This window comes from Oryzias latipes, chromosome 5 (assembly GCF_002234675.1).
Source record: "Oryzias latipes chromosome 5, ASM223467v1".
NCBI lineage: Eukaryota > Metazoa > Chordata > Actinopteri > Beloniformes > Adrianichthyidae > Oryzias > Oryzias latipes.
In genome coordinates this window covers 26107234-26132160 of record NC_019863.2, presented here as the reverse complement: position 1 = coordinate 26132160, position 24927 = coordinate 26107234, and the positions used below count along the sequence as shown (strand labels likewise).

General features: G+C 40.0%; 2 protein-coding genes across 6 annotated transcripts in view; both read right to left on the bottom strand.

The window, feature by feature from the left end:
- The window catches only part of LOC101156731 (rho GTPase-activating protein 39), a 32257-nt gene extending 13511 nt beyond the window's left edge, over positions 1-18746 (bottom strand). The window contains exons 1-2 of one of the 2 annotated variants that reach the window (XM_004069221.4): positions 18328-18746; positions 6250-6756 (exon numbers count right to left, since the gene is read on the bottom strand). In XM_004069221.4, coding sequence (XP_004069269.1) covers positions 6250-6756; positions 18328-18341 — 521 coding nt within the window. In that variant the 5' untranslated portion in view covers positions 18342-18746. The remainder of the gene's footprint in view (positions 1-6249; positions 6757-18327) is intronic. The other variant, XM_011475391.3, reaches the window with a different exon arrangement.
- A 171-nt stretch (positions 18747-18917) lies between these two features.
- The window catches only part of LOC101162832 (extracellular sulfatase Sulf-2), a 43124-nt gene continuing 37114 nt past the window's right edge, over positions 18918-24927 (bottom strand). For 3 of the 4 annotated variants that reach the window (XM_004069084.4, XM_011475382.3, XM_020703451.2), the window contains 11 exons: positions 23943-24150; positions 22896-23154; positions 22179-22275; positions 21988-22082; positions 21847-21906; positions 21610-21776; positions 21291-21433; positions 21022-21130; positions 20897-20930; positions 20409-20462; positions 18918-20076 (listed from right to left, as the gene is read on the bottom strand). In XM_004069084.4, coding sequence (XP_004069132.1) covers positions 20046-20076; positions 20409-20462; positions 20897-20930; positions 21022-21130; positions 21291-21433; positions 21610-21776; positions 21847-21906; positions 21988-22082; positions 22179-22275; positions 22896-23154; positions 23943-24150 — 1257 coding nt within the window. In that variant the 3' untranslated portion in view covers positions 18918-20045. The remainder of the gene's footprint in view (positions 20077-20408; positions 20463-20896; positions 20931-21021; positions 21131-21290; positions 21434-21609; positions 21777-21846; positions 21907-21987; positions 22083-22178; positions 22276-22895; positions 23155-23942; positions 24151-24927) is intronic. The other variant, XM_011475383.3, reaches the window with a different exon arrangement.

Here is a 24927-nt window from a genome sequence, read left to right as displayed (position 1 = left end):
CGGATTTATTTGGAAATGTGAACGGTCTAGCAAACAATTCGGATTTTTTCATAAAATCCGAATTGAGCATTAAGCCCTGCAGTGTGAACGTAGCCCAATAGTCCTGCCCACATGTCAGAGGCAAATTTCTGATTAACTTATGCCACTATGCAGAACTCTGACATAAATAACGACACGGGTCTTTAGATTTTGGCTAAAAACGGCATAATCATAAATAAAAGATCACCGGGAAAGCTTTCAAATAGATCAAAAGATGATTGGAGTGGTACGTTAAAAAACTGCCTCGACCTTTTTGCTAGCCTGCCCCTAATTAATTATCAGACTGTTTCTCTGAAATATAAACGTGATAATAAAACAGATTTGTTTTGAGAACTGTGGCACAGCTCGGGGTTTGAATGGAGCCCTTTTAGTTGTTGTAGTCATGCTATAATTGCAGTCATGCTAGGCAAAGTTTCAGTTTGTCTACCTTGCCAAAACTGGCCCAATATATTGGAAGCAAGATTTTAAGATTTTTGATCATACTAATGACGGGTAAAACAACTTTTTTTTTCTTAAATCTACATTTAAGGTTTTTAAACTGACTGCACAAAAAAAGATTCAAAAGTACCTAAAAGTTCAACATCTAAAAGAAAAGAAACAGAAACAGATAACAGCCGCTACAACCGCCAAAGAGGCCATTGCCGGTGGTGGTTTTGGCGGGGGATGTGAAGGAGCTGGATAGTGTGAGTGTGTGTAAATGAGAAGGGTGGGGATTAGTCGTGGGAGAATGCAGCAAGGGAATGAGGGCGAAGGCAGGAATTCCTCTGAGCTTTTTCAGAAGCCTTTGAAACAATGCGGGGAGCCATGCACAATGCATGGCTGTTCAGTCGTCATGGAGACACCTCATGACACTACCAAGGACAGTAATGATCATGGAAAAGAGAAAAAGAGGCAAATATACCCTCAGGTCAGTCAGTCTCCAAATTATATAATCCTTAACAGGGCTTGGTGTCCTTCCATCAGCACAGAAAGTTGTTTAGAAAGGGTGTGTTGCATTGCTAGTAGGCTGCATGTCAGGTGTTGAATGTTAGGTTAAGAAGGGGATTATGCACAACAATTGATCACTGATGTTTTAGAAATGGAATCATTATCATTGGGGGGTGGTGTAATAACTTGCTAAAATTTTTTTTAAAAATGTGCTACTGATTGCAGTTTCTTTACAACAGTTCTTTCATGGATACGTAAGACACCTTGAACAGAGAAGAGCAAAAGTGCATCGCATCCACATATCCATTTACAATCCCTCTCTTTGATAGTCATAGGCTAGCATGCAAAGTCTCGGAGACGGAAAGTAATGAAAGATAAAATAAAGGATTATCAAGAGGACCCACAGCAAAAGTGAATCAATGGGAATAAATGACGTAAATGGAGTTCTTCAGCTCAAAACGCATTAAGTACAAATCCCCAAAGTTGGAAAATATCTTGTCAGTACATGTAAGGCCCAAAAGCGAACTTTGTGATGTTTCAGACTGTTTGATGTGTTTCAACTATTGGTTCAGTCCTGAAAGCAAGGGCTACCCCAATATTGTCAGAGTAAGCCAGCTAACCCCTTCTTGAAAATGTACTTTCGACAAAACACAGCAGATCCAGGTAATCACCGGCTGGGCAGGGATATACCCACAAGACACTGGCTGTCAAGAACAGGAATTTGAAACCCTTTGGTTAGAGGAAAAAAAACGATTGAGGAATCACTAGAGGCAGTGTAGCATAACAAAAACATCAAGCAACATAACAAAATGCCATTACAAATTTGAGGCAAAGCATCCCAGTTTCTCTAAGACTCCTACAGAGAACCAGCTGTCCCATGGCAGCTGAAATGATGAACTTCTTCCTCTGAGCCAACATGTCTGACAGCTGTGCCTGTCTATCGGTCTCATATCCGGGCTGGCCCCATGCGAGGAGTGTTGGACTGGGTCAGAAGATGCTCAGTATGGTCGCAAAGAACAGGGTAAGACGAAACCCAAAGAGATTCCAGAGAGACCGTTCTCTGGAATTTAAAAGCTTAGCTGCATTCCTTTATTCAGGAGAAGTCTGACAATTATTTGACACTTGTGAAAAGACAAATGGAAGGAAAAACACATAACACCAAAGAAAGAACACTATCGTAACAAACAACTCTGTCTTATTAGAGGATTTAACAAACATTATTCAGCATAAACGCATACTCTGATGAAGTGAGTAACCAATGGATTTCAGAGACAGTGCTTTAAGAGCTGTTCTGATTTTTTTTTCAGCAAAACAGAATATTAATTGATTGATTTCTTTTCAGACATAGCCAATAATAAAGGAAGAAGACATTTGAATAGAGGTTTTCCAAACCAAATTTCAAATCTGCAACTTTGCAATCAACCTTTGAAAAGGTCATAAACTCTGCAATTATGTAAAACACAGCATTGGAAGTGGAATGTGATAAGACAGACTCAAAACAAAGTTCAGGATAACAAGCTTAAAACAAATTTTTTAAGGCAGCTTTTATTCCCAATTATCTCGCAACGGGCAGACTTAAAACGACAGCCTTGAAGACCTGGAAAAAATGAGTAGCACTGAATATAAAAAAAAATTCTTCCAGTGTGTATAAAATGTGGTTTTGCTTTAGAGTGGCAGGAGATAAAAAGGATAAAAGACCTCAGCTCCTGCAGTAAACACAATCAGAGTGTGTGATTCATTTGAAAGCTTTATGTGCCCATAGGACACTCTTATTTCCTAAATAAACTCCACCTGTGACACATACCCGTTACTCATAGTAGGGAAAGTTGTTTTTTTGAGTCTTGTTTTTACTTTTGTTTTTGACAGTATGGGTTACCAAAAAAAATTCCTTATAACCCCTTAAAAACAGAAAATGAATGTTTTTTTATTACCTACTAGCATTCCATTTATATGAAATCTATATTCAACACCTTTTTGTAGAATTTTAAACAAACATTTCATCAGAAGGCTGAAATCATTTCGCTCATGGAAAAGCTTATGTTGTCTCTTTGTTGAGCTTTGCTAAAGGGAGAAAACAACGTTGAATTCCTTAGAGTTTCATTTCCTTTTTTGGCACGTTTGTAAAATTGACTTTGACCATTTGAATCAAACTCAGAATTCTTTTTTTTTTACTTCTCCTTTGACCTCTCGATATGTCCAAAGAAAAACAAATCTTTTCAGTAAAGATAAATCTTTGTCTATATGTAATTCAACAAAGGGCAGATATTCAAGAAAGACAAGATTTAATTGTCTAATATATGACAAGACTGTTTTTGACTGAATGCTAGCGCTCAGCGACATTATTTTAGTAACAAATGTTAGGGTACATACATCCAAAAAGTTTCACGTTCCTCCATCAACATACATTTACTTCCCGCTAAGAGAAAGTCTTATGATGACCCTATGGGGACCACAAGGTTTAACTGATGGCTTTGTTCCCCGTAACCATCAACTAGTCTCTGAGGCCAGTTTATTCAGGAGACAAAAATGCTGACAATGAGGCAAACCACACTAAGTCTTTTTAAAATAATTGAAAGTACCCAGCATACAGGCCAAACGTGCACACAGAGATCCCATTTCTCATTTCAATCCCGTCCACACTAGTCTGGTTATCAATGTGGAGACTAGGGCTGCACGATGAGGAAAACTTGCGATATGCGATATTAGTGATCAGTATTGCGATGACGATATAACTTGCGATACTTGAACAAATATCAAAACAACAAAAACATTTTCATTTCACTGCAACCGTTTAGTTTAAATAAGAGTTAAAATATCTTAAATTATTCTCCAAATGACCCTGGTCTACATAGGAGGCCAACATCTAACATAAAAGCTCCGTCCGATTGGTCCACAACCTGAAGGGCTCCATCTGATTGGTCAAATGCATAAATGGATTTCTCCGATTCGTTAAATAGTTCAAGCTGCCATAAGATTATTTAGCACATTTAAGGTTAACCATTTATTGCGATATGGATATTGGACAGCTTGAAATCGCGATAACGATAAATTTGCGATTTATTGTGCAGGCCTAGTAGAGACACATGCATTTTTAAGTTACGTGATATTTAATACAAAGGTACAAAAGCTTATGCAAGACCTATCATCTATAGAAAGAGATAAAGTTACAATAGCTTACTCCTCCAAAACATGCAAAAGATATTCTAACTGTTTAAACTATGGGCACTTACCAGAGAAATTGTACAAGCATTAAGTACAAACATTTCCTAGGACACATGATAGACCTAACTAATGAATTACAGATTTGGCACTCACTTAGTTTGAAATACAAGCATCCTAAAGAGAACAAAACCTGTAACTATGCACAAAAATAAACACGGACACGAAAAGGGATGTGCAAAGAGAAGTGTGTGGGTAAAGGAAATTATTAATACATTTATCAACAGTTCAAAAAACAAAAAGAAACCATTTATCGAAAGAATTTATTAGTACCCATTTCCCAAAAAACAGCATTGTTTTTAGGACAGAAGTAAATAACATTTCCTCTCTCCAAAAAGAAGAAAAAGGAAGAAAACAGAGAGGAACATAAAAAAGGAAATTAGCAATCTATAAAGTATAAAATGTAATTACTGGAATTGTCACTAAAGAGAATCAAGCAAATTTGTAAGCTACAGCAATTATCTTTTTTTTGAGCAACTACTATGTTTGAGTTAAACATCCCAACTCCTTCTTACTTGTCATTATCAATAAACTGGACCCCTTCTGGAGTAAAAAAAAAAAAAAAGATATCCTGAGTTTGTTTTCATCCATTTGGTGCTGACACCTTATCTGCTCAATTTATCGTGGTTTCTAATTACCTGCTAAGAGACGGGGGGGGTGAACATGTAAAAGGACCATATGGCTTAGTGGGGTATCAAAACCATGTCAGCTAAAGAGTGCTCACCCTTCATTTGTGGAACACAGCTGGCCATTGTTTCTAAAAGACAGGAAAGGTTCTGGGAAAGGTTGAGTTGGTATGGGACCCTAAAAGGAGTGTTAAATCTCTCTCTGCACACGGCAAACGTAAGGCACAATGATGTCCAAGTATCATCCAACAGCTACAGCTCACCTCTTAGTTTCTTCTCCACTTTTACATAGCACTTAGGATGTAGATGGCCAAAAGAGAATCCAACCAGCGACTAAGGAGAGTGACCAAGTGAAAACATGCAGGTTTTGCCTTGCTCACAGGCAGCTGGAATGTGGCAGTTCTGTGTGTCATTAACCATAAACCAGTCTATCACATGCTTCCCATGGATTCATTTTCTATGAATAGTGAATTTGATATATATTTTAAGAAAAATAACATGAGTATTGGATCTGAGTAATAGAAGATGGTGGTCAGCACACAGAATGACCCTGAGATGTCCTTGGTGGTCAAGTGCCTGGGGAAACAAAGGTGGCACGTCTGGAATTTTGACTTGGAATGACGAGATGTGGTTTAGATGAAGCCGCAACCCTAAGCACATGACGGGGTGTCTCAATGACTCACTGTTAGGGCCTGTTATGCACCAGTAACTCCAGCTTGAGGGAAAATGTCGTGTTCTTTAATGTGTCTGACCATGTTCCCATTTGGGAGCAATTTGCCAAAATAGCTGGTATGCTTGTATGCAAACTTTGGACATATGAAGAGTTCAGATAAAGGAGAAGGAAAACAAAAAGAATTCTGAGTTTGATTCAAATGGTCACACTCAACACAATTTTACAAACTCGCCAAAAAGAAAGCATTAAAAGGTATAAGGAACTCAACATGGGAGACTCTGTGATGACCAGAACATTTAATCCTTTTTATTCCAGTAACTGGAGCCACTGGAATCTGTGTAGAGGACATGGATGAAAGAGTCTGTTAAATCCAGTTTTGGTTGCATTACAGCTAACCTCCAATGGTGTTAATTTTAACTGACAGAACTGGTTGACATTTCAGCAAAGTTGCCAACATTTTTAGTATGCCGTCCCAAACAAACGCAACAAACATGCTGCTTCTGCCCAGTCCCAGTTTGACACCACTTTTCACTGCCATTATGACAGTTAGTAGTTTATTCAAAATGCCCCTTTAAGCTAAGATTTCTTAAATGATCTGCCTTTTGAATCACATGCAAGTCTTGTCCACCAAGCAAAACTCTGACCAAAGTTTGTCCGCTGAATTTACTTCAATAAGCCTTGAACTGGATGAAGCATAGAGGCACAAAACTGAAGATTGTCTTTTTACCAACATTTTATCTATAAGCATTAGTTTCTAACACTCACCTGTTTGCGTCTTTGCTGAAGTCCTTGCTGTCTTCTAGGCTGCTTTCATCTCCCTTTGATCTGAGATCAACTGTTGGTTCCAGTTCAGAGTTGGCATTTTCTGCGCTGGGTGTCTGGACTCTGGTTACAGGGACATCACTCTCCTGCTCAGGCAGAGGAGTTTGCATCTCCTGACTCCCGGGACTGCCGATACTCCCTATGGTTCCATGGCGGTGCTTCTCGTCGCCCCCTCCAACACGTTTGGCCTCATTGCATCGCTTCATGGCCTGGAGCTGGGAGAGGGGCACTATGTCGGCTCCCTGGGGTCGATGCCAGACTGTACGGGGCCCAGTGGAGTTGTAGTAATAGAAGCGGCCACTGTGGGTGTCAAACAGCTCCCACCACTGGTTACCGTCTGCCTGGCGAACAGGAACACCTGAAGGTGGATCCCAGCCACATTCCCCCGTTGTCAAATTCACATACATGCGTTCGCGGGAGCGCGGCTCCAGGATCTCCACCCAATCAGAGCTGGAGCAGAGGGAAAAAAGGCACAGGGTAAGGCGTCACTTTTAGATGAATGCATCAAAGGGGAATTCACTAACAAGACACAATGCTACCTTAAAGGTCACAGTTACACCTGATTACTACATTTGAATACAGCTTGCACGGTATAACATGCTGAGCGCTTTGTTTATGCCAACTTCCTCCAACAAACTATTTGTGTTAAATATTTGTGTTCTCCACATTGCAACCATCCTCATGTGTATTAGCAATGTCATAATTTCTTGGCAGCAAAAGTGATGGTTAGTGTGTGTTTTTCTTGTACAAGGTGACAGGTGGAAACACACAGTGGGACAGCAGGCATGGAATCAGTGGGCCCCCAAAGAGAGCCATAAGCCTAGAAGACTACTACACACAAACCACAGGGCTTAACTACAGTCAGAGTGCCAGCTCAGCACACATATGCAAAAACAATAGAGACTGTGAAGGAAGGAAGGGTATATAGAGAGAATGGTAGAGAATTTAAAAAAAGAGAGAAAAAAACACATCTAAGACAAATAAGCCAAATTTTGCTATGCTCTAAGAATAAGCTTCAGACATTTACTTTGTGGGGGAAAAAACTATAAAGAACTGGAGTCTTCTTAGTGCTTTATAACCAGGTCAAGCTACTCTTAAATGAGTTCAGTTTGTCTCTTTGATCTAGTTCAGGCCTTAGATGTGCCATCCATTCTACGTGGGAAGAAGGTTGCAGCAAACAGCCAAAAAGAATCTTTTACTGAGGCTCCGCATCACAGCAGGTGTCCCCATCTCTGCATTCACGGAAAACGTCCTTTTTCTCTCTCGTAATGACCACTTGAGGATGCTGGCAAGGTTATGTTTTATCAGTTCTTACGGCCTTCAACCAACCAATTCTTGCTTAGCATTTCTGCAAAGAAGGGCCATTGAGCGGGAATTAGTGTCACAAGAATCTGCTCAAGGTTTGGATGTTTTCCCAGCTTTCTCAGAACAGAAAAGCTTTTCTCTTCCTTGTCATGGTTGTATATAATAAAACTGTTGTCTAAACTACCTGGGATGATCAGAGGGGTAAAGAGGCTTAGCATGGATAAGAGTGTCAAGAATGGCCACCAAATACAAACATATGTTCCTTGTGCTCCTGCCAAACCAACTCTGTTTACACTCGACCTCAGAAATAGACACGGCGGAATGTGGTGCCAAAATTTTTTCCCAGATTTACACAGTCATCCTGTTGACTACACTTCACTGAGAACAACACCTGTTCTTAGATTTAACCTCAAAGCCTTTAGTGAAATACTAGAGGTGTACCTGTTCATCAAGTATGAAAAGTTTTACTTCCAGGCAGCAAACCCAGCTCGTCACACCTGGATATAACAGCCAGGTAAATATAGAAAAAGGACGAAGACAATGTAAAGGCCTTGCGCATATGTTTGTCCATGCAGCCCAGCGATGTCTGCTGAGGAGCAATCTGGTCCGGTCCCTCACACCAGGCCAAGACATTGGAGAACTCATCATGTTTATGGTTTTGGTTTCTCTATTTTCCCTAGTTTCAAATGAGATAGAAACACAACTGTTGACACGTCGCTAAGAAAAGGGGTTTGAGAGTTCCAACCAAAAAGAGTTTCAAGGTTTGAAATCATTTCTCAGATTCTGACATCCCTCTGTCAAGCTTGTTAAAATAAAACAGTAACTCATACTGTCACAAAGTGGATGAACACTGATTGGACCCATAATGATATGCCAAAACAGTTATACCAAACACATTCCAAATCCTCCATCTTACACAGCTCACAATGGTAAAAAAAAAAGACATAACATCTTGGGACTGAATTTCCGTGGCTGTGTGCACAACAGGTCATCCTAAAGGCTCTTTGAAGGTTATAAGGCAGGAGTCATCAACGCATGGTCACCCGCGAGGACAACCTAAAGCGCCCGCAAGGCATGCTCTAAAAATATCACAGATCGCAGTGGAATTCAATATAATTTTAAAACGTTTCATGTTTGGAACAAATTAGGAGTGCAACAGATCCCTAGCCACGCTTCGCGCTCATGTTCCGCAGATAAACAGCCCGTACCCTCCCCGCTCCTCGTGGGCACCTCACACGTACATCATTTAAATTAACTCAATTGGCGAATACACCGCCTTTGATAATGGTGCTTTGAGCTTGAGACGTGATACCTGTCACTGAAGAAGTAAACAATTACTGTATCACAGAAGTGTTAGCTGTGTCTACGAACTGACGATAAAATAAGTTTGAGTGGAGCCGGGGACAGCGAGCAACCAACTCTCTGTGGCGCAATCGGCACAGCACACCACTAATGGTTTGCCATGAGTCGGCTCTTAAAAGAACAAAAAAGTAGCTAGTTGCTATTCAATTGTTTTTCAGATAATGTTCTTATACTTGGTGAAAGTGGTCCGTTTTCTCCTATATCAAGGGGACATATATAAAGACAATAGAAAGTCAATTGCTGTGATCAGACACATTCTAAATGGTGAACCTTCCTCAGAGGTGAAATAGTTCATAGAATTTATATGAGCTATGAAAATGCCAGTGTGGTATAATATGTGAAACATTTTTCTGAGATCAGAGCTATAGGAAATAATTCAACATTTGCAACACACTTTTATGCTGAATGGTGTCTCAAACACCACAGCAGGAAGCCTGGATTTGAGGGTCAACGTTGAATGCTGCAGCTGACAAAGTTAACAGCACGGGGTGCAGCAGCTCCAAATGGACTGCTCCCATTGGGTAAATAAACAACTTTTAGAGCTGAGAACAGGCCTGCTGACCAAGGCTCTGTTGACATGACCAGATAAGCAAAAAAATAGGGCTGGTGTTTAAAATCCCCTTTGAAAGAGCTCAAATATATGTGTGACCAGAGTATGTTTCTGACGCAAGGAGACATGCTGTCCTGATGTCGAAAGAATACGGTTTTCTGAAATGTGTTTTAATTGTTTAGCTCGTAAAACCTTTAGGTACACTTGAGCAGAAAATTAGAGAAGCCATGGACCAACACAGGCCTCACATTGTGCCTGAGGGCAAGACACTGAAGTTCCCATATAGCTAACTTGTGAGAAAACGCTTTATGTGGACCAAAGAAAAAAGATTAGACAGTTTTGTATTAAATAGAGACTAAATCACTAATGGGGCTTTAGTGCACAATAATTTTATTTAAAAAAAAAACAAAAAAAAACAGAAAACCACTTCATAAAAACATTTTTTATTTTTTTATTTCCACCAAATGGATTAATGATCAGGATTAGATCAAAGGATTAACCTAAGTTTAAAGCAAATTGTGTCTTTGTTCAAAGTATAAAATACTGCATCCAAAATAAAATTTGCAGAACACAGAACAGTACAGCAGACATGAGAGTTTAGCTCAGGACTCCAACGAACCAAGACAACCTGCCTCATGCAGCAAATGTTCATACATGGCTTGGAATGTAGTGAGCACCAGCTCAGTGAAGTTAAACTCCAACAGCGATGTTTTATATTGACCCAGAATTAACCTGTTACAGAAAGTCCTATGACTGTGGCATACAGCACCTGATTTACTTCAGGGGAAAGTCGGTCCAGCTGAGGCAGACCTGCATGCCAGAGTCCCAAAGCTACAGGTCTTTGTGGTCTTAAGGCAGCAGCTGCAAAACTGTGAATCAGCTGTGTTACACAGATTTAATCAGGGATGCTTTTACAAGAACTGTTTTTTGACACAAACCGCAAATATTCATTATCATCTTAGTGCAGTATGTTCACCACAGAATAAGTTATTTTAACAATAAAACAAAGAAACGCCTAAAGATTTTACGTATGAAGAAACGAAAAAAAAAATCATAGGCTCCTTTTAATCTACTCCTGCGTAATAACACACTCTGCTCTCCCATGAGACACAAGGACCCGTCTTACATGTGGGTCAAGGACAGGCTTCAGCAGCCAATGGTTATTCCATAAAACTAAAAATAAATCTGGCCAAACTGTAGAGAAAAAAAACAAAAGAAAACCTTTGTAACAAAGACGCCAAAGCTAACACACAGACAAAACACACAACCCATAAACACGTTCTCACTCCCCACATCCCGAGATACTCCTTGTCACAATATGCCAAAAGCTTTCCATAAAAGCAAAACTCCAATTATCAAACCTTGATTTACAGGCAGTTTCAAAAATAACTCAAACTCAGAGCAGTTTCCCAGAGTAAGGCAAACAACGGGAACACAGTTCATGGAATCTGCTCCATTGTTCAAAGCGCACACCAAAGTATAAATGGCGCTTCTCCCAGCAGCTATAAACATGGAGGACTGGACAATGCATTCACTAGAAATAGGGCAACGGACAACCATATGTCATTGTCCAGCTCTGAATTTCAAACAAATTTGAACACTATTGTGGTTCTTGATTTAAACAAAGAGATAAAACAAAGAGGCAGGGAGAAAAATAATAACTAAAACCCGACTTCTGACCTAACGCTAACAGCAGTTTTGAAATCAGATAATTTAAAAAATGTCTGGGAAAACAGCTATATGCTCTAATAAAACTGTGGCATTTCTGACACCTTCAGAAAATAAGTCAAACCGGGTTTGTACTGAATTGGATCGTCGATGAACTTGCTAAAACCAGTGAGCCAGTTAATCTCAAGGTAACCAGAAACCTTTTTTCAGCAACAGATTGCTTTGAGTTGCTGCTTCTGACCAGGGAAAGCAGAATTTGCAAACAGTGCCTGCTATTCACGCAGGAAACCTTAGTACTTTGGTCAGCATGTCCAGCAGCAAGTGCTGAGGTCCACTCTCACTGCTAAATTTACAGAAGTGTTATTTTCTATTTAAAGACCTAAAACAGTATTTCTTCTTGGATACTGGGATAAAAATAAGTGGTCTGAGGATAGTTGGGAAACTTGAATCAAACTACTACGACACGATTTTAACTTTTAAAAATGTTGCAACAAGCAGAAAATGCTGCTCATTTCCTCCCACGGAGCAAGCAGAGGCATGCATTTCAATGTAATGCAGGCAGTCATCTGTCAAAAAAGACATCTATTTGGTTATGGATAAAGCATGTACAAAGTCTATTCAGCATGTTGCTAGGTAACCTGCTTATCTAAATATTGTAAAACAAGAGCAGTATGATCACTGACTACTAAACACTTGGAAGCAGTTTCTGTAGCTGTGACTGAGGGAGTGTAACACTGACATAAGAAGAGCTGTGGCCACAATCAATCCATTCTGGTTTAAAGAGTAATGCAGCTGTACAATACTTTTCAATCTTGGTCTGTTTTCTGGAAAAACAAAATTAAAAAATAAACTATTAGCAAAAAACTGACATGAATAATGCAGACTTAATATCCTTACATTTTCTCAAAATTTGACATTGGAGACAAATTAAAATCCATTGCACCTTAACTATGAATTCCAGTTGTGCTTACTGCCCTCAAATCAATGTTCTGTGCTACACGGTGCTCAAAAAGTCTAGGTACAACTTTTGGAAACTACGAAGCCGCATCATTTGATGGATTGTTGGAGAATTCCTGCCATCATTGTCAGTCAACTCACGGAGTGATGTACTGTGATTCACCATGATGAACTAAAAAAATGACTGCATTGTTTTGCAGTTTATGTGTTTTGAGTTATTGTACATGAGCTGAATAAAGTTCGACTCATCTGTTGTTCTGCACTCACTGCAAAGGCTGGTTGTTGCAGATAGAAGAGGCGCACATAAAGAACAGCAAAACTTCCCATCAACTCCTCTGCCTGACTCTTGGTTTTTATAGGCATTCTGGGAAGTGAAGTCATATCACATTATTGAACTGTTTAGCTTTGCTTAGGGCACCCTATAATCTCATGCACTCAAGGCTCAAAGCCGCATTTCCATTCGATGTTTTGACTCAACTCGCCTTTTGTTAATTTTTCCCCAAAACTTGAGCACCATCTCAAGGTAGGAAAAGTGCTATACAAATTAATGTCACTTACCAATGGGATCTCCTAGTGAATGCACCTTCAAGAGGCCAAAACTACTGGTCAAGGGTCAAATCAGTTAAGTCTGTTTTCCTATATGTTCAATGATGTCTTGATGGTCACCATGGCTGTTTGGTCAAAGCAGAGCTACATCAGAACAGCTTATTAGCAAAAAAGATGTACATTTTTACCATTTTTTATATACCAATAGCCACCTTTTAATGAACCAGTCATTATATACCAATACTGTACCCATTCTATTGTGCTTTTCTAAAAACCCAGAGTACATTTCTTATCTGTTTGCAGGGCTATAAAAGCTGGATCCTCTGGTATGCTTACTGAAAGTGAACATGATTTACACTATAAGTCTTATATTTTGCATAATTAGCCCGTTACTAACTTTGCCCATGCAGTTTAAAATCCTACCATAATAATATATGACAGAAATTCTATACATTGTCATTTCTGTTATTTTTATAAACTACTGGCGCGGGGAGCTCTTTCGTCTTGATACAACAGAGCCACAGCTATTTGAGCAAGTGTTGACATCACCTCAATGAGTGGATAATAGAGGAATCGCTTATGGTAGTATCATGGTGGTATTATCAAGCTGTTATTTTGTCAGGTGTGGAATGAAAAACGGTGTTAAATATCAATTACTGAATGCTGTTTTATTTTAAGAATAAATACAAGAACTCATTTTTAGCTTTTTTTATAACTATGTAGGTGCTCTTTACACAAACAACCTGTTATTAAAAACTTGCTTAGTTACTATGAGAAGAACCACTAAGAGGCATTCGATTTTTTTAAGTAAGCCTCTTAAAAGCTAATGCTACAGTTTGAGGTGCTGTTTACTTTTGCTTATCTTGTTCCATCTTTAACACAGTGTTTAATTCACCACAACTCCAATAAAAAACAGTTTGAAATGCTTATTGTTTTTCATGTGAAAGTTTTAGACCATTTATAACCATTTTAGGAGTCATTTGCATAATTGAGGCATGTTTCCACATGTTTTTCTCTCCAGCTCCTTCACAAATGTGCAGTTGTCTTTGTCAATTTCTCCCTCACTGGGAGTCGACTCTGGCAAAAGGCTTTTTGGGAGTCGTCTTTTACACCTAGACAAAATAGGGAGGCCAAAGCTGCTGCATGTTGGCCAACTTGTGCACCACGGTGGCAAACTGCCAAAAGGGAAAGAGAGGTAAAGGGTTTTAGGGCTCAACAGCTGAGCAGCCAAATGCCTTCCTAGAAAAACTGGGCTGCTTTAAAAGGTCAAACATGAACATTGAGGTAAGCCTATGAGATGCTACTCTATTACCTGATTTGCACTCTAAAAGTAGGATAAACACAAGCCTTTATGCTTGGGCTGTCACACCTTTTTCTTGAAACAATAAAATGTTCAATTGGATGTTGGTATATTACAGAAACTTTATTATATAATTAGATTTGTCTCCAATTTCAAAATGTAATATTAAAAATAACAAATAAAATCAAACTTAAATATTTTTTTTAATCAAACTGATGGTTTCACTTTAAACAGCAGGTGGTTATGAGTCATTAAATATCAAATAAACCCAAAATCTTTCTAGTATCATTAAAGATTGATTATTTATCTGTCTCAATGATTCACTGCAACACAGCCAAACCGTAACAACCAGATGGACCGGTTTACTTTCAACACATGATTCACTGCCTCTATTTACTAAAGTGAAATGGGAGCTAATAAGACATGTGCAGCTAAAAAAATAACAACAAAAAAATACCCATGAACTACTTTTCAATATTTTGCACAACATCAAACTGTAATGTCACAAGAGCATAAAAAGAAGAAGGATAGGAATATCTCTCGCAAAATACAAGCATACAATATTAAAATTAAAACTAGGAGATGACACATTTTGTTTATGTTGTATTTGCCATCCTTACCTTTACTTAAAGGAATGGCTTTCGGTAAAAAAAGAGAGGTATTTTGAGTTTAAGAGAATGTCCTTTGATGACTCATGTCCATATGCATTGTGAGGCCTTTGTAAAGCACCCTATTATGCAGCCTGTGATGGTGCAGAACAATGCAGACCATTGTCAGATCAACATGCAGACACCATTCAGCTAGAACTCTCCATGCTGCCTCCACACAGAGAAGTCCAGCCAATCAAAGCAACACTGGGGAGGAGTCAGAGACATGTGAAGGAAGTCCGGCATGACCTCCTTCAACAGCTGCTATAATCCAGAACTAGAAACAGTTTCCTCAGTTTTTCACTGGATTAGACTCGATCTTGCAAGGTTACAGAAACACCACCAGCTAGCCGGCATTTCCCATACTGCTTTCCAGCTACCAATTTTATATGGCCTTTACGAATACATTCTCAGCTGCTGCAAAATAGTTTAGTGCAGACGAGCAACAAACGGATTTACCTGCAGAGGACAAAAAGGTTTTCGTTGCCCAATAGTTTCAGGGGAACATTTTTTTGGTGCATCAAATAGTTTAGATGCACCAAAGCTAATCCTCCCACACTAGGGGTGTATCTATTCATTTTAACAAGAATTGAATTCAATTTGTGGTTGCCGTTCCGATCCGTTTCATAGTCGATGTTGGTTCATTTTGAACGATCCGATTCACTGACATAGAAATGGATCCAGGACATCTTTAGCCAAAACTTCAACTCAGAGATAAATTCCTGGGTACTCAACATTGCAGGTGAAGTTTTCCAGATAAGCAAGTGTAAATTAAAATTTGTGTACAAACAAACAAGTAAACGGAAAACAATACCACACTAGAATGATGGCTTGATCGTTTTCTGCTGCCATCACATGTTTTGTCCGCTGTGATGGCACTTGGTCGTTTTTACGTTATAGTATGAACCTACAATGTCTCGCATCTCATTATTATTTTTTTTTCATAGTTTAGGTCAATTAAATTGGATTAAGCACCTGCCTCAGACAGGTCATTCTGGTTGGATTGTAGGAATAGTACTTGATTTATCGATTAAACGTAACATCCCTGTCCTACATGTATGACCTCGATTCCTGCACAGGCAGCATTGTAGGCACTTCAACTTGCAATAGTGGAAATGCTAGAAACCTTAAAAACACCACTGAGCTCTAAGACCACAATGGCCAAAAAAAAAAAAAAGCATATATATTTTTAATGTTCCCTAACAAAAGTCCCTGTCTTCCTAAAATCTGCCAAACTACTGAGCAAAATAGCCTATGGTACTTCCCAGATCACGTCAGACTCTAAATGAAGTCAAACATTTGTATGAGAGACTAAGGATGAGATCAGCGTGTTTACCATGGACAGCTTAGATTTGCCGTCCAGCACATCCGATGTCAGAACGTGAACAATGGGGTCACTTGTCTGCACCAGAAAACTGTTTAATACTTGTAATCTGTGACAGTCTAAACGTCATCCTGGAAAAATCACCCCTTTATTTTTAATGTATGTCTATATACGGACACAGCAGAACCTTCCTCATATCAGTTATTTTCTTTTATCTTTGTGCTGCCACAACAACATCATTCATTAGTATCTGGCCTGCTTGTTCAACTCATGAAGCAGTTTGTACATTAACTTGAAGAAGAACGGCGCCTTTCTCTAACCCCCACCCAACTGAAATGACAAACGAGGCCAGGAGTCTGATCGGTGAACAAAAAGATCAGAAAAGAGCCACAAATGAAAATGCAAACAGACTGTCCTGTGGAAGGTGAAGATGACACCTCCAGAAAAATGTCAAAAGTGCAAGATTAATATTGATCCTTGTGCAACAAACCACATATATTGGGCTTTAGTTATATTGATAAAGTGGTTTTAAATCGATAGTATTTTGCAACAGCTTGCTTGTACAACTCTTTAAAATAGGATGACTCACCTCTACTTAAAGTCTATCTGTATGTACCACAGGTTATCATCCCTTCTAATGCTACTAAGTGATGATCAGCACTCATAGCATTACATTCAGCTTTGTGTGTAGCTGGAACTTTAGCCGGGTCTTAAGCTCTAAATGGAGAAGGTGAAAAATACCAAATTTTTAGGATGTGACATTTGGGCCAAATTACCACAACCTCCTGACAGGAACTGCGACGGGCCACAGCGAATCGGCCAGATGGTAAGGCGGGTAATGCATTTAAGAGATGGATTTAATGGACTCAAGAGATTACCTGAATTGCAGGATATATTGAGAGTTTAATCGTTAATTTTAGAGCTTAAAAACAAAACTAAATTCTAGTTTTCATTTTCCAAATGTGTCAAAACCCTTTGCAAGACACACATGCTTACTGTCATATCTCAACACAGACATGTCTGCCCAATGTCAAAGCCTCTACAGAACATGAACGGACATGTCTTTTCAAATAAGCCGAACTGTTCTTTGGTCAGAGAACTGATGGGACAGCCGTCCAGGCAACATCCTACTGTGATCTCCGCTTTTCATATTAACAAGCTCATGAACGGAAAAGACATCTCATGAGGCCGCAGCAGCAAATGGATCATTTCATTGTTTTGGGCATCCTGCATTCTCCGCTTGTGACGCAGGATTGGACAGATAAAAATATGCAGCAGACCGTTGGAAATGGACGCAAGAGGAACTGTGGGAGTTGGGAACGTATATAACCAACATCCGACAGAATAGGCCTCACTTAAGACTTTAAATTAAGCTTTGGGGCCTTTGAAACCCATCTGATGGAAGTGCTGAGTGTTAAGTCAGGTCAAAATGCTAAAGGAAAAAGAGAAAAAATGTCCCAAAAAATAGGTGCAGCAGCTTTGAATTACTACACCTAACTTCTAGGCTAAACATACTTGAATTCAACCTTAAACTACAGAAAAATCTGTAAATGTTCAATTGTAGATAAAGCTACATGACTTTAAAGTCATTATTTCTTAAAATAGATGAAGCCAAAATAAAAGTTTGTGAGGGACCATCTTCCACAGATGAGCGACTTTTAAGAGACCGTGAGTCTGTCTCCAGCAAACGATGAAAACGTTGGAATCACTTGTACAGCCGGCACAGATGGTGAAGACATCCAACATGTGGAGATCAGAGCACGGTGGGAGCTGCAGCAGCAAATGGGGACTGCAGAACATGCCGCCTTCAGCTTTCTTTACTGGCCTCTTAACCACAGCAGAGACAAAAGTTATTCCAGCCAATTACTGGGTGAAATCAAAGGGAAAATGACCAAAAAATAGGGGGCTGGTGGTTATGGAGTTCCAAGGCATATTTCCGTCCCCCATTTTCCTGCTTTTTATGGCAAGTTAAGCTTGTGTTATTACACACAAAAAAAGAGAATAACTTTTAACTTCTTTTTCAAGTTGATGCTGGTCAGCAAATGGGTCGCAATAGTCCGACGTAGCTGTGTCGAAAGTGATGTCAATATTGACGTTTATCAAAACATATGCAACATTTTAGGAATCATATTATTAACTAGGAGAAATACCAGAACATTTATGGGCCATACTAGTCACTGTAATATATAATAAGCAAACAATAAATGGCTAAGCAGACCAATTTAACTCTGGAGAGAAAACCACAGTGAGTGGCGCGGTCTTCGGCGGAGTGATAACGAAGCAGTCGCCGAGCTGCTGTGGCCTCTTCACTTTCCGTGAAAAGTTTGTCCAAGTAAATATAACAAAACAGAGCAAAACCTACCTTTTCCCAGACATGTTCTTCACATTGTAAACAAGCGTAAATAACAAAACAAAACAAAAAAAAGGAACGTGTTTTGTTCCGGACGTTAGCTTTCAGTGCGGACGGGGGAGTACAGGACGGTCCTCCCGGTGCGAGTGAATCCGATATGAAGTCTCCGCCTCCGCGCGTGAGTCATGAGTTGGGATGGGGGTCACCCGGTCGACAGACCTTCACCACCCAGACTCTGCTTCCTCCTGCACCCCTTTCTACTTCCTCTTGCACCCCTTTGTCAGCTGTTTGTATCCTCAGTATTTCAGTTTAACTTGCCAATTCCGGTGTTTTATTGATTGACGAGCTCGTAAGAAAGAGATATAACACACCAGTTGCCGGAAAATAATCCCCAGATCTCCTCCCCCAATACTAAATTTCTGATTAGTTATAGACGTGCCCATTAGTCACGGTATCATCCTGTCACGAACCTAGTTTTATGTTTCTGAACTGAAACACCTGTTTGAATTACAAATGCAATTCCCTGCGTGTGCCGACAGCGACATCTGCTGGACAGGAAGAAGAATACATCTCGTTTCAAAATAAAAGCCTGGTCTGTGTGATTATGGTCAAACAGCACTTTATTCACAGTTTTCTATCAGCAGATCTATGAAAGTGTTTGCAAGAAGAAACGATTTTAACAAAGGCAGTTACCTAAAGTCCACATTAACAAGTCGTGCCTTTTCTCAGGAATAAAGTAGTTGTATTTTTTATGTACTTCTAATCACAGTGAACCCTTTTAAGTGCTTTTATGGTAAATAAGAAACTGACAAACATAGATCTTGGACAATGAGGTTTTTCAAGCTACATTTCCTCATAGGTTCATTTTGTCATCTCAAAATGTATGAGGCGCCTCTTCAGTATTATAAAAAATATTGTAAACATTTATATTAATTGCACAACGTACATTCAGATACATACTATATTGTACAGTAAGACTTGAGTTTTTTTGTGCTGTTATCCTGTAGCACCAAGTAGCAAGCGGAACAAACTCTACAATGTGGTACTGATGACACAAAGGAATACAATGGTATTCATTCCATTTGATCAATGATCACATATTTTGGGGAACTGTATGATTGTGTAATGGTGGACATTGTGGATCTGCTAAAAGTTATAAATAGACCTACACAGAAGTCTGTAAATGTGTGTGGATCATTACAGGCAAATGCTGTCACACTACATCTCACAGCTATGAAGGAAGAACCTTAATAAAGAAGACATTCATCAGTATTAATTTTGCCTGTTTCACAAAAGTTTATGACAAAATCTGATGCATTTCATCATTATGGAGTCCAAACGAGTTGAAACTTGTTGAGGAAATTGTAATGACGATGGCGTAGGTTGACATATAGTTCATCATACAATAGAGCCCCATTTGAAAGCGATAGTCTGGATATTATGTACAAGCTTTGCTGCAAGACTGCATGAAGGTGCCCCAATCTATGTATGATTGACAAACTTGACAGACGTCAGTGGTCATGAGATGTTTTCCAAAATACATGATTAAAGAGTCTTTCGTATTTCCTCCATTTGGATGCACTTCCCAAAGAGCCTTTTTATCTGCATCAAAACCCAACAAACAGAAGCTTAATGGTCCAGTTTCTGGTCCACTCAGATAAAATTGAGGTCCTGGATCCTTATTCTTCTGCTAAAAGAGGATGTTGTGGTTGGTCCTGTGATTCAGATGCTTAACCAACCCAGCCTTCCCAAATTTTCCCCCTGTAGAAATGAAACAGACATTGTAAGTTACAGGTTCAGCACAAAGAATCCATTGGAATCCTCAGCTTTAGTTCTGGTTTGGTTTGACCGACACTGCCAGAAAAAATAACACATGACAACAACAGGACTGATAACAGAACATAAAGAGACACTGCTCTGCTGGTATCGACCTGAGGAGCCAGAATGGAACGGATTGTGGTGCAGATTTGCATGTAGCTAAAAGACAGATGCTGTAAGAGGATACGAACAGCGCTACAGGATAAAGGGGAGCATGGAGACACGAGTAAAGCTTGGCTGAATACAAAAGAGCAGATGGATTATGACAAACTCACAGCGATTTGGAGGAGGGCTTCTTCACTTTTGGCTTCTTTCGACGGTGTACTGGCCTGAGGCATGCACATCACGTACACAGGCGCAGGGCAAATGCATGTGCATGGAAACAGGTATATATATACACACAAAGCGCGCACACACACACACACACACAGGTGTACACACAAACATGCATGCGCACATACACACCGAACAAACAACAAAAAACAAGCAATTAGGCATTGTGGCAGAAACATCAAAAGCTGAAAAGCAGGTAGGGGTTTTAGCCTTTTTTGGTGGCTTCGTCATGCTACAACAGCTTTGACTCTAACAGAAAGGAAGTGTGAGGGAGTTTTCTCCACTATCTGACCCCCCACAGTAGGTAAAAAACATAACCAAAGGCTCACTAGGGAGACAGAAACCTTTCTGAGTTTTTACTGTAAGATGAATTTCCATCTCGAGTGTTTGTTAAAGCAATCAACTCTGAGCCGTTGAGGGGAAGAAATACCTGTATTCACTGAAGTGGTCTCGCTCCTTCCCTCCTGAAAGGAAATGGAGGGAACATTAATCTCTGTCTGAAATGACTGCAGACATGACAATAAATCAAGTTTACCTGAGAGACATTTGACTCACCCTTTTCTGGGTTGCACTGCTTATGGCCCTTGCAGCCCCGTAAATCCATGAGCTGCTGATGCATTGAGTTCAGAGCGTTGCGGTCAAGAGTGCTGACAGCATTTATCAGCTGCAGGAACAGTAGGGACAACATGTCAGAACCTCTGGAAAATCTCTGGAAAACTGTACCCCCTGAGTTCAAATGAATGCACCACAAATCATGGAGAGAGATAATCTCCCAGTGAGATATTTTTATCTTCCTTGATGTTGTTTCTGTACACATCAAATACCTGGTAGGGGTCAGTATTGAGGTCAAAATACTCCAGGAAGCCCGTGGCAAATTCACAGAAAAGGAAGTTGTGTGTGTCATTGATGGTCCTAAGGCACCAGTATGTGTTATTGTTGGCACTGGTGCATGCACAGAATGGACCCACTGAGGGAGGGGTGAGGAAGGGAGGAGTACATTTGAAAAACAAGGGATAGAAGAAAAACAGTCTAAAAATATTGTTTTTACAATATCTGCTTTAGAAAGCATTTCCATGATAAAAAAAAAGAATGTTTAACAAACACTAAATCTTTTTTATAATTTGTTCCTCTTTTGTTTCTCACTTGTCCAGAAGGGGGCAGTCTGCCAGTGATGGTTGTCGTGGGTGAAGCAGGTGAGGCCCGGCATACTGCAGGTGTCATTGTTCTGGAGCCTTTTAAGGAATTTACGCAGTTTCTTCCTGCGTTTCTGCTCCTTCTGGAGCCACTGAGTCTTCTGTTTGGATGGCATTCTGATAAAGAAAAAAACAAGCACACATGTCTGAATGGTGCTGAGTAAAACAAAAAATCTGTGAAGTTTACCTGAGTGAATGCATTTGTGCTGCTTTCAGCCCAAACATGTCTTTATTCTTAAAAAGATAGCTGAAATGACAAAAAACAAACAAACAAACAGATAGAGCAGTTCTCCTTCCAGGTCTCAATCTGCCTCTGCTCAAATCTCACCTGGAGGCATTACACTGACATTCTTCTGGCCGCACCTTTTTCAGGTGGCCTTTGACCTCACGCAGATTCTTGATCTTGGTCTGCAAAGTTTCAATCTGGATGCAGAAAAAACAGAGTTGCTGAAATTTTGTTACATTCTACTGATGATGAAAATGTGAAATGTGTTCTTAGGGGGGGAAAAAAGACATCACCTCATGCTCAATGTGCAGCTTGTGATCTTTCCAGGCTTGAAGGGACTTATAGAGTCCTCCATCACACTTTACTGTAGCATTCATGAGGATGGAGCATCTGCAGGATATTACAGACATGTATGGAACCTGATTTTGAAGACAGTAAATACTTATCTAGATCCTCTCAAGTGATTAATAAAGAAGTAATTTTGACCTCATCACACATGTTACTGAACATTGACAAAAACAAGCATAAAACAAAATAATGAATGGACTTTTTTTTCTCTTGCATCCTCAAAATTATGTCTTGGCTTTTTTATGCTTGATAGCATAAATTGTGTCTTCTGTAAGAAAAGAAGTCCATTATCCGTCCTGCTAGATGATAGCAGTTTCTTAGCACAGACCAAGTGAAAAAGGAATAATTCACAGTCCAGTACAGACAATCTTTGGCATCACGCAGTTTCACTCAGTCAATTCTTTCTCTGCTTTTAAATTTCTAAATATCCCCACAAGATTTCATTGTTTTTACTGTGTGAAAGCCAAACACAAAACAAAACTAACTGGGCAAAAGAAGAAACAGCAGGTCTGTGTAACTTGAGTTTTCTCAGTCTGGTAGGGCTTTTGTCCCAGCATGCAAATGGTCACATCTCCAAATGCAAATCCACTCGTAGGCTAAATTGTTTCCATTCAGTTCGTTTCACTAGCAGAAACATGTACACACGCATCCTGCTCACACACCTGTGGGTGACTTTGAGGCCAGCAGGTGGTGTGAGACTGTTGCTGCTTGTGGGTTTGGCCGCAATTCCATTTCCGCTGATTTCTTCAGGGTCGTCTTCATTCCCTGCTATTCTCCACCTGTTTCTGGTCCAGCTGCTGTTCCTGAGCCCACCGGGTCGGTAGGTCTCTTTAAGATCAACTGCATACAAATCTCCACCCAGCTCATACAGAGCAGAGCGGGCAGATCGCTTCCTTGACAAAGTCTTGATGGATTTCATCTCTGATTAAAAGGACAGAGGAGCAATGCTTTGTGAATTACACATGTGAATACTCTATGCATTACTTTTACATTTTGCATAAATTTTTGTCTTTGTTGCTTTCAATATTCAATCATTATAGACGTGTGCATTTGCGCTTGCTGTCCACTTGATGGCAGCACTGGTCTGTGCTGTTTGTCTTAAATGTGGTTATAAGATGAGAGTGGCCCATTTTGCAGCTGCCAACTAGGCTGTTTCAAAGAATTTGTGTTTTTGTGAAATAACAAACAGAAACATCCACATCTATTGATATCAACAGGAATGACAGCATTGGAGGGAGGAGCAGTGACCTTTTACATGACCATCATCCAACCCATCCACACAACTTTTAATACATTTTGGTTTCTGTAGCAACTGCCAGGAACAAGACCAAGCTGCAGTCTGTCATCAGCTCTGCAGAGAAGGTGAATGGCTGCAGTCTCTCATCCCTCATGCAGCCCGTCCGTCTTTCAGATCAGGAGACATGCAGGCAGGACATCAACCGACCCCCTCCCATCCTGGACATGCAGTGTAAAACTCAGTCTAATTGGATCAGGACCCCCACTACAAGAACAACTTCTTTCTCACTGTGGCTACTTTGTTTAACAGTGACCCAATCACCCTGTTGACCCCCCCCCCCCCAAGCCTTACTCCCACCACCGCAAAAGCTTTACTCCCGCTTACTCCCAGAGCCATTAGTTGACACCAAGCTGCAAAATGTTTATGGTCCCACCGAGTCACTCTTTGATTCTGTGTCTAAAGAAGAACTTACTCTTTTTGTTGAGCAGCCCTTTCTTTTTCAGGATGGATGTCTTGAAGCTGATGTCACCACAGGAACATCCGTCAGAGCTGATTGTGAGAGACAGCTGGGAGGCACTGCTGGCCATCAGAGCCTGCATGCGGGGGGCAAAGAGTCCTGCCATGCCCTTGCACTTATAAAGCCTCAGTTTGCCAGTCGGGTCCTCCACACACTGCCATTTCTAAAGCAAAACAGAAAATGGTTTCAGACTTAATAAGATTAAACATTTCTCTCAAGAAAATTATTCAGAAATATCTGTGCTTTGAGCTCCACTCAAATAATCTTTTGATCTATTGTAAAAGCATTCCCAGTGGTCTTTTAACTATGCTTATGCCGTTTTTAGCCATATTGAAAATAGTTTTTGTAAAGCTGCAGCAGTCCATTAAAAATTTGCCTCTAAGTTGTTGGCAGGACTGTTGGTGCGGAGAAAGCCCACCCCCACTTCCCGTCACCCATCTGTTTACACAATCTCCCACTAGCTTACAGCCCCTTACACTCCAACCTAACATTACAAACCCAAAAATGGTGACCACCATTTGAGACAGATATCAGATCAGACGAGGAAAATGATGACCCACATGGATCCAGTCATCTACAAGTGGATGCATCGGAATGGAGTGGAGCAGGGAGCTTGTGGCACAGTGTTGTAGTTTGTACATAACAACTACAAGCCTGATTCACAGCAATTTGATTAAAGCAATACTCAGAAATGCATTTTTAAGCTTAATTTTGTATATATCTCCTCAAACATCAGAAAAATGCCACAAGAACATGTTAAAATCACCAAAAACTGATTTTCATCTTGTGGTGGTGTTGAGAACCACTGGTATGACAGCTCTAATCCAGAATTCATAATTCACAGGTTTCCAACAAGCTATACATTCTTTTCAAATGTGCACACCAACTAGAAAAAGTAAGAAAACAGAAAGTTAAAATGAACCTCAAGAGTGCAGTACCT